This window comes from Sinocyclocheilus rhinocerous, unplaced genomic scaffold (genome assembly GCF_001515625.1).
Source record: "Sinocyclocheilus rhinocerous isolate Xijiao unplaced genomic scaffold, SAMN03320098_v1.1 scaffold1071, whole genome shotgun sequence".
NCBI classification, from domain to species: Eukaryota; Metazoa; Chordata; class Actinopteri; order Cypriniformes; family Cyprinidae; genus Sinocyclocheilus; species Sinocyclocheilus rhinocerous.
The window spans coordinates 737,895-747,930 of record NW_015638033.1 but is presented as its reverse complement, the minus strand read 5'-3'; the positions used below and the strand labels follow the sequence as shown (position 1 = coordinate 747,930).

The following is a 10,036-nucleotide window of genomic DNA, read 5'->3' as shown; positions in this document are numbered from 1 at the left end:
ATTTTGATGGCGGATTGTAATCCAGAAAGGATTATGTGTTTATGAAACACATGTGAATGAAATTAAATTATATTCCAGTTTTAAATGTGCTTCTGATTACAGATAGCCTGGGATTACACAAGATCTGTATTTTAAAGAAAACCAGTTCGAAGGGAGAGCATAGTTTGCTTTTTGGGTTAAAAGAATTTCTTAATGTGAAATTCGAATGGTATGACAATTAGATATTAAACTGTACAGAATTTGAAATCTACACGCTAATACACACATAGTCACGCAATGCTGATGTTGTTAACATTAATAATCTGAGAATAAAGTATAACAATAATAATAATTTGCACGGTTTGATGTGATTAGAGCTAATCGATCGTTAGATTTAATTACCATTGGTAGCAAGATTTATTGTAATGTTTTTTTCTGTTACTTTTTTTTTAATGTTACTTACTTGTTCAGATGACAATATACAGTGAAAATTCATATTTGGGTCATATATTCCAAGACATAGGCTAGAATCTGTGATTGCGAAGTACAGTAAATATCCACACCGGTGCGGTGACTGACTGCCACACACTCCTCAAAACATTAGATTCATCCGCGCCGGAGCCGAGCCGGAGCACAACCCACGCAGGGAAGATAATTCCGCACACAGCTGCAATTGCAGGTTTTCAAACAGAGATGGCGACAAAGAGTCAAAACTTACGGACTGCAGCTTTAAACAAAATTACAGAAAAAAATGTAATATTGTGAAATATTATTACAATTTAAAAGAATGTAATAATAATTGTATTACTAATTTAAGTAATAATTAAAATTTTGATTTATTTCAGTGATGCGAAGCTGAATTGTCAACATCATTACTCCAGTCTTTAGTGTCACATGATCCTTCAGAAATCATTCTAATATGCTGATTTATTATCAGTGTTGGAAACAGTTGCAATTTGAAGACCCGTTTCTGGGTCAGAATGAAGGTAGAAAATAACTTTTTAAAAACCTTTACCAACTGTGGTGGGAGGAGCAAACGGCAGACACAGTGGGTGTGGCGTCAGGCCTCGGAGAGGATTTTATTTAACAGAAAATAAACATAAAAAGCCCAAAACGGATAATAAATTGTCCAAAGGGAAAGGAGTGTCCAAAATAATCAGGGGTCTGGTGTTCTCGTTGTGCTGGGGAGTCGTGAAGGAAGGGCAGTGTTCAGAAAGGAGGGGTCCAGGTAAGGGGCGGAGTCCAGCGGCGCTCCTCTCTGTGGTCGGCTTCTTCACAGCGGCTCATGTTCCCTGGCCCACAGCGCTTGAGGGGATTATTGGCCCAGCATCCTAGCCCATCGGCAGCTTCACAGGTGTGTCTCCATTCCGGTCCGGCAGCTCGAATCTCTGGTGGCGCGGGGAGTCCCACGAGGACACCAGCGTGCACGGGGGAAGAGATGGGTCTCTCGAGGAGACCATTTAACAGCGGTAGTGACAAGGCTTCATTTAATTCAGGTGTGCCACATCACACACCACCAACCCTGGTTGTTTCTGTGCCCCTCCTCTCTCACACACCCCACTCCTGTCGGGAACCTGGTGAAGAGCGGTGATTAAGGGGTGTGGTGATGATGATAATTAGGGGGGAAGCAGCCGATCTGTCACACAACATTATAGGTGAACCTCAAGGTACGTAAAAACTTCCTGGAGCCCCCCCAACACTGCACATTTTGCATCTCTCCTTTGTCTGACACACCCATTTCAGGTCTTGGGAGCCTCTACTAATGAGCTGATGATCTGAATCAGGTGTGTTTGATTAAGGAGACGTGGAAAACTTGCAGTGGTGTGGTGGGGTGGGGGGAGGGAGGCTCCAGGAATGTGGTTGGGAACCCCTGCATTAAAATAATAATAAAAAAATCCCCATCATAATCCTTGGTTATGTCAGGACACGTCTCAGCCGACATTTGCTTAACAGGAGATGACATTTCAATATTGCCATGTCACATCTACATCTCTGGCTCTGTCTGCAACGTTGGCACCACCCTCGTGTTCTCCATCTCCATGTGCTCTGTCTGCGCTTCCCTGGAGTTCTTCAGCTCCACCGGTGCCACCCTGGTTATCCTCTGCTCTGCCGGGTCCCCCAAGGTCTCCAGGCCTACCATCCCTACTATCCCCCTTGTCTTCTTCTGCTCCACCACCTTCCTGGACTGTTTGTTTTATATTGCTATTTTCATTTTTGTGGAGCATCTAGAATCCGCTCCTTAAAGGAGGACCTCTGTTAAAATAGTTTTGCATGGTTCCTGTTTCCCCTGTGATTAGTTTGATTTGTTTTCAGCTGTGTCTTCTTCACCCCTGTGAATATAAGCCCTTGTGTTCCCAGTGTTCATTGTCTGTTGTTTATCCACTGTTGGACGTATCATCCATGTTCTCAGTTCTGCTCCCTTGTCTCTTGGTTTTCTCAAGAACTGCAGAGGCTGGGAGACACCAAAAGTCCTGGAGGGCAGGGCGGTGTCACAGCGAAGAGCAGACAAGATGGAGCCCGGGTGTCTGAGGACTGAGGCGGAGCTGGAGCGACTGAGGACTGAGGCGGAGCCAGAGGGAAGGAGGAGCCTGACGTAGCAGAAGGGGTGGAGGGATGAGGTGCAGATGATGGACCGGAAGTCTGTGCTGCAGGCAGAGTGTTGTGATCCTCCTCTATCTCACGGATTGCAAGGGGATCCGCAATGAAACAGGACCCAGTCCAGGTACTCCATGCATGTCCCTCAAGAGTCTCTGAGTGGACATGTTTTTATCCGGGAATTCAAACCTGTCCAGAAAAACATGCAAATGCTGGTGTCATGGACAAGATGTTGAAGCTCCAAAAACCTCCTCCATATCTTAGGGTCTGTTCAAAGAAAACTGGTAAAACTAAACCAGTTTGGGGTTGCCAGTGGGGGACTAGTTCACCACAGTTATCCGGTTAGAGACATGGAGAAGCAGCTTGGAAGTTCTTAAATGCTTTATTTTCACCACATCAAAGTTTCACTAAAGCGTGAGCACATAAGTGCAAACAAGTACAGTGCTGTTTTGTGTGTGGTCTGAAACAAAGCATACAATAACCTAAAATTAGAATAAGCACAATTCAATAAACTTGGTAAATCCATACATTGAAAGGTACCAGAAACACACTTCCATGAACAATCAACATAAAATGTAAATACATGAAGGTTTGGCTTTGAATGCCATTGGTCAGAAAATGAGAAAATCAGAGCTGGTGTTGTGATCTTATCTCCCTTCCTCAATTCCTGATCAAGTTAAGTTAGGTTTATTTGTATAGTGCTTTTCACATACACATCGCTTCAAACCTTTTTTTGAGTGACTTCAGCTCATCTGCAGGACTTCACTAGTTTCTCACTGCGCTGCTGTGGTCTCGGTCCACTCTTCTTCCACTCTCTTCCATAGTTCAGTAACTGTAGGGGGTTTCTCAGCCAGAACTTTCTCGAGATTTTCAGTCGGGTTTAGATCAGGACTCTGGGCCGGCCATTTCATTATTTCAGTGTTTTCAGCTTCAAGGAACTGCTTTATCTGTTTCGCAGTGTGACGGGAGCTTTGTCTTGATTGGGAGATGCTTGCAGGGAAGGAACTGATGAATATTTGCATTCACCTGCCATGTATCTGTGTAAGAGACCCAACTCATGACCATGACACTGCCACCTCCACCTTTCACTGACTTCTTTACACACTCGGGCTTCAGTCTTTCCTCAGTTTGACGCTGAACAAAATGTTTCCCATCAGACCCAAATAAAGTAAACTTGCTCTCATCTCTAACGTGAACTCTGGAGCAGTTCTCCTCTCTCCACACAACATGCTCCTCAGCAAAGATGAGTCTAGCCTTTTGATTCTTTCTTCTGATGAGAGGTTTGGTCACTGCAGAGTTTGATTTCTCTTACACGTGCCGAGACAGATCCTTACCCTGTTCAACGCTGAACTGGCGAGCAATTCCATTTTATTTTATACTGTGCTTCAGAATACAATTAATTTATGAAATATGCTTAAAAAACTCCCCTTCTGCTCCTGTACTTCAAATAGGACTAAGCCGTGACCTTGGCTTGAAGTTGAGGAAATTGTAGGTTGTTCTCTAATTTTGATCTCCACTGTATGTGATAAATAATTACTTATTTTGTGGTGTAAATCTATAATTCTTTTTTAGTGCTTTAGCCCCCCAGTGAGCAAGACAAAGGCGACTGCGACAAGGAAAAAACTCAGTTTGGTGTTAGATAGATAAGCTTTGGGAGAAACCAGCCTACACTGAACAGTTAATTGTTGAGTTATGACAGTCTCTTGGCACAGGTTGTGATTGTGCTCGTCAGACATATAGCACAGCACCAGAACATCCGGCTGGACTGAGGCGGGACCCCGAAGGGTCCGGGACCAGAATCCCACGGGTCAGAAAGAAAACAAAAAACTAACATTAGCGTAGATGCCACTGCTTGATTAATATAGTGAGACTGCTATACAATGTTTGTCATCTCATGAAATGGCTTTGTTGAGGAAGAGGAGCGCTCTCGAGCTGAATCTACTCAGTGACTCTTCCCTTACTCTTCTCTGTGATGATGCTCAGGATTATCACATGCTTTTTCATTTCATAATTCCACAGCAACTGCTCTGCAGTTATTTTCTTTTGCCTGCCATGTATCAGTCCTTGGAATTACTAGATGTAATTTATAGTTACCCATTTACCCAGAGATTTGGGATTGTGATGTTCAACGCAATGACAAAAATATCCTTCCTTTCTTTTTTCAGAAAAATGTGTTTTATTGAGACACACAGTCTGTGTGGAGGGAACGTGTCAGCTGTGTTGTTCAGACGCAGATGTACACAGACTGCATGAGGGCAGCAGGCAGAAGGAGCTCGAGTGTCTCTCTCGTCAGCATCCTCACGACTGACCTCGCCAGAGACATGCAGAGCACAGTATCATTAGGAGAATTGGTTTGGGGCGGCGCATCACGAGCAGAGCGCATCCACCACTGGAGGGATCAAATCTGTGCCATCTGACGCTCAAGGATTTATGGGTTTAGTCCAAATTGCTTTTCCCAGTGTGGAGATTAAGCTGTGTGATGTTAACAGGACAGACGTCCGTGTTCGTTTGGGCTGCAGAGCGTCGAGGATGTGAACACTGAACAGGGATATGAGCACCATGCAGCTGGAGACTGTGTTTGTGTTCATCTGCGTCTGTGTGCTGGGCGCCGCCGGAAGATCGGCCCACAGAAGAGGTCCCAGACAGGAGCCCTACAAGCAAAGCAGGTAATACCTCTGTTGTGAACGTGGCCTGTCGAGTGCAAAGGAATGAAATCAACTCTGATGGGAAACGATGGCTCGCTTTTCTAATAGAGTTGTAGTTTCTCCCATCATGAAACAGCGCATAAAACAAAGAAAGTTGATAAGTCTGGAAATGAGGATGTTTTATTGTGTTTAAATCTGATGATCTTCTGTCTGCCTGCTTGATTAATGCAGGATTTCATGTCAGTGTCTGAAGCTTCACTTTCACTCATGTGAGTCTTTCTCTTCTCATGCGTCCAGAAGGCGTTACAAAGGCATCATCCCTTAAAATTTGGTAATCAGACAGCATATGGTGATTTCCTGGGAGTTTCTTATCAGCGATCCTCGTCTAGAGGCTGTAAACCTTTTAACTTGGTTTGATGGAAAAGGTTATGAAGGTTCAAACAGTTTCTTTTAAAACATCCTCATCTCGTCTCGTTTTACACACACTCCTAAAAAAAACGGTTCCAAAGAGGGGTTTTGCAGTGATGCCATAGATTTTTTTGGTTCCCAAAAAATGCTTCAGTGAACATGAATTTTCTTTGTGTGAAGATCATCTAAAAAACCTTTTTGCACTATAAAGACCCTTTTGTGCAAGGATGTTCATGGACCCCTCAATGCCAATAACGATCCTTTATCTCCCTGCACGGTTTCATGCCAGTAACAGACATCAGTGTGCGGATCCTGTACATGATTGTCATGATGTCAGACGAGTGTTGGAGGATACACACTGCTGGTTTGTTCTGGAGAACAGAGAGGATTTCTGCTGAGCGGATTATTAACCAGCTGCCTGTGAGCGGCTGCAACCAGCAACATCACATCAAACATTACTTCACGCTCACGGCTGTCATCTGCACATAATGATGAGGATGATGTGTTTGATCCGAGCTGAACATCAAAGATGCTTTAAAACAGCTCAGATGTATGTGATGCATGGTCGGGAGTTATGCTGTTCAACACAAGCTGGAAGAGATTGAAAAGTACAAATGTGTGCTGCACTAAAACAAACTCTGAAGAAACAGCCTCGCAAATGTACAAAGATGAAGTGCGACACCTGTGCGTTTGTGTGCTCGTTTGTTCAATATTTAGTCAAATGTGAGCAATACGAGTGCAGTACTCTCAGCTCTGAACACATGCGATCAAGTTTACATCCGCTTCACTGAATCAGTGCAGAAATGCGGGAGAAAGGCCTTTGGATCCTGTTGATTCAACAGAACTTCATTTCATTCTCTTTTTGTTCCTCACAGATTACGCAGAGAAACGACACGAGTGGATGGAGGAGCCCACAAGTCTGGCAGGTACAACATTATTCAATTTGGATCTTTATACGGATCTTACAGTCTTTTGTTAGAATCCTTACAATTACAATAGGGTTTCAGCACTGCGTGCTTGAACCCATAAAAATGTACTGACCCCAAACTTTTGAACGGTAGTGTATATTGTTAGAAAAGATTTATATTTTAAATAAATGCTCTTCTTTTAACTTTTTATTAATCAAAGAATCCTGAAAAAAGGATCACAGTTTGTAATTCTAATAATAAATCAGCATATTAGAATGATTTCTGAAGATCATGTGACACTGAAGACTGGAGTAATGATGCTGGAAATACAGCTGCGCATCACAGAAATACATTACAGTTTAATGTATATTAAAATAGAAAAACGTTATTTTACATCATAATAATATTTCACAATATTACATTTTTCCTGTATTTTTGATCAAATAAATGCAGCCTTGATGAGCAGAAGACACTCCTGTAAAAAACATTAAAAATCGTTCTGATCCCAAACTTTTGACCGGTTGTGTATATCATTTATTTTTTTTTTTGTGGAGAAGAAAAACATATCAAACGTCTAAGATCAGAATCTATAACTGCCATTAGTGTATATGCACTTCTGTTGGATGCATCTTCTGAAGCGTCTCATTGAGTCCCTCGTCCACACAGAGCTTTAGCTGACAGCTTTGTCTAATAGTTCTACTCTTATTGTGATTGTAGCCCAATCTTCAGAAGAAGTCCAGACATGACAAAGTCTCCTATGACCAAATCTGAGCAGCTGTTGAGGATAGATGACCATGACTTTACAATGAGACCAGCATTTGGAGGTGAGCATGAGAATGCTGTTCATGGTTAACACACTGCAGACGTGTATGCAGCTCTGTTTAAAACAACATGCACACATTTATGTATTCGTCAGACTCTTCAAACCCACGGTGACGCTGCATGTGAGAACACCTCGTAATCCAGCTTCCACTGCAGAGAAGAGCACGGGTTTCTTTATGACGGAGGCATCATGACTGACTGCTGATAACATTACAACACTCTTTACATGAGCTCTTCAGCTTTGGCTTGTCGTGTGCGTGGAGGAAAGGAAAACAGAGCCGGGTGACCCACTTGTGTCTGAGCGCTCGTGTCACAGACGATAGTGAGTCTGAGCTAAAATAGGCCACAGATCCTGCAGCGTTAAATCCCGTCTGCTCACAGAGAGAGAGCGCTGCGCTACTGTAATATCTCTGTAATATAAGAGAGGAGTGAGCCAGTGTTGTCTTTGCCTGTGCTCTTACAGGACCGCCGATCCCAGTAGGTGTGGATGTTCAGGTTGAGAGTCTCGACACCATCTCTGAGGCTGACATGGTGAGTGCTTGAGGAATGAGGAGTTTGATTAAGAGCATGCCATTATTATTATTATTATTGTGAATCATTTGAATCGACAGACATATTCACTGAAAAGAATCATCTGCTTCACTACATCGTTATCATGGACATTACTGCTGCCCTGCTGTGTAGCCCACGACATTTAAAATAAATAAATAAATGAAAATTCATTTTATTAACTTGTTTATTCATTAACATTCATTCCAAAAGTAGCCTAAGCCTACAATGACAATAAGAAACAGTAAAACATGAGTTCAATCAAATTGACTGTGAAAGTCGTTTCAACATGTCTGTGCCCAAATTAAGAATTAACGACCATTTCTACAGCCATTGCAAAGAGACAGCAGAGAAAGAGTGAAAAAATAATAATTAATGTTTAAGTTTGATTCAATATTGCTCTTAATGGAAAAACCCCGCACACAACATCAGCAATACTAGTTATGTTGCTTATATTAAACATAGAACTTTTATGAGCAGAACGAATAAGACTGATGTATACCCGCGTTGTAACATAAATAAATAAAAGCTTTTTTTTTTAATATTTCCCTTTACTTTAAACAAATGCTTAGTTTGTGGCTCATTATTATTAATTACAAAAACATAGGCTATACAATAAAATAGTACAATGACAAATTCACTTTTATTAAACTTTGAACTTTTATTAACAAGTGAATAAGGAAAATATGTTTTACCTGCGTTGTAACCCCTAGCTCAACAGCAGTGACAGCAGCGGCAATCCACCTGTCACTCAAGTGGTCACGCCCTTAATTATGCAGAACTTTACGGCTTAATATAATTTAAACGGATGAGTTATAAAAACATTCACCTCCCTCACAGTTGTGCAAAATTAGCTATATAGACCAAAATCATTTTTTGTACCAGGCTGTAAACATTTTTTTCTGCTGTAAAGTTGGGCATTTCTACATGGGGAGTCTATGGGACTTTTATGGTTTCTCATGGTTTATGTAAAAAGGTGAGCTGATGAAGATTTATATTCACTTTATATGCTTTAGACATGTAAAACATCAACATTTCACATCATTATTGGGTGCTTTAATAATATAATTGCATATACATTACATCAGTGTCACTGCATCACTTTAATGCACAGACCAATTGTTTCGCTTCAATATATCATCAGGAGCCACGGGTATTAATTTTGTCTTGCCTGATTTTTTATTTTTTTTGACTCTCAAAGTGCCGGTAGCCGCTGACTTGCATTTTAATAATCGCCAAGGAGCACGGTTTCAGCTAAAATCTTCTTTAATGTTCTACTGATTAAAAAAAGTCACCTACTACATCTTGGATGGCCTGAGGGTGAGTAAATTAACAGCAAATTTAGATTTTTGGGTGAACTATGCCTTTAACCCTGTGGGTTAATCCTGGGTCATCGTGCTTCATGTTTCACACTGCTCATAATTTACCCGGGGTTAATAATTAATCCTGGTATTCATAAAATGATGTTTCACACTGTACGTTCCTAAACCCTGGGTTACAGTTATCATCTGCATATTTGCAGTGTCAGCATCTCTGTTTATATAATGACTAGCATTCTAACAATGTTTCACGAGTTCACCTGCCCATCCAGTCCTGATGGTTAATGGTAAACAAACTTGGCTTGCTCTCATCAACGGAGGCTCGAACCCGAAGCTCGGCTTGAGCTCAGAGTTCAGCCTTCTTATTGCGGTACTACATAGAGGAAGAATAACAGAAATAGAGGAGGAGATGGGGAGGTGGAGAGATGCTGGAAGAATTGTCGCTGAGATCATAATGACGATTGACAGGACTGATTAGATCAGTGGTTCTCAACCTTTTTTTCCACTGGGCCGCACTATGGTCCAAGTGCAAGTCTCGCGGGCCGCACGCATATCATTTACATATTATGTCACCAATACAAACCAACCAGATTTATAATAGCATATTATAGCCTATTATGATATCTAATCGATTACATTCATTGAAATAAATAAATAAATAATTATACTCACCATTAATAAAACACCTGATGCTGTCGGGAGCGGACCAATTTTGTGAAATTCGGCTCGAAAGGAGTAACAGCACAATGAAGTTGCGATTGTAAGTTGCAGTCTGTAAGACGCGCACGGAAGCGTGACTTGACGCGCGACA

The 10,036-nt window shown here is 41.7% G+C and overlaps 1 protein-coding gene across 1 annotated transcript in view; it reads left to right on the top strand.

Moving 5' to 3' along the window:
- The first annotated feature begins 4,883 nt into the window (after window positions 1–4,883).
- LOC107749550 (gamma-aminobutyric acid receptor subunit rho-1) overlaps window positions 4,884–10,036 on the top strand; it is a 10,982-nt gene continuing 5,829 nt past the window's right edge. The window contains exons 1-4 of the mRNA XM_016564732.1: window positions 4,884–5,240; window positions 6,503–6,553; window positions 7,253–7,359; window positions 7,821–7,888. Coding sequence (XP_016420218.1) covers window positions 5,125–5,240; window positions 6,503–6,553; window positions 7,253–7,359; window positions 7,821–7,888 — 342 coding nt within the window. The 5' untranslated portion in view covers window positions 4,884–5,124. The remainder of the gene's footprint in view (window positions 5,241–6,502; window positions 6,554–7,252; window positions 7,360–7,820; window positions 7,889–10,036) is intronic.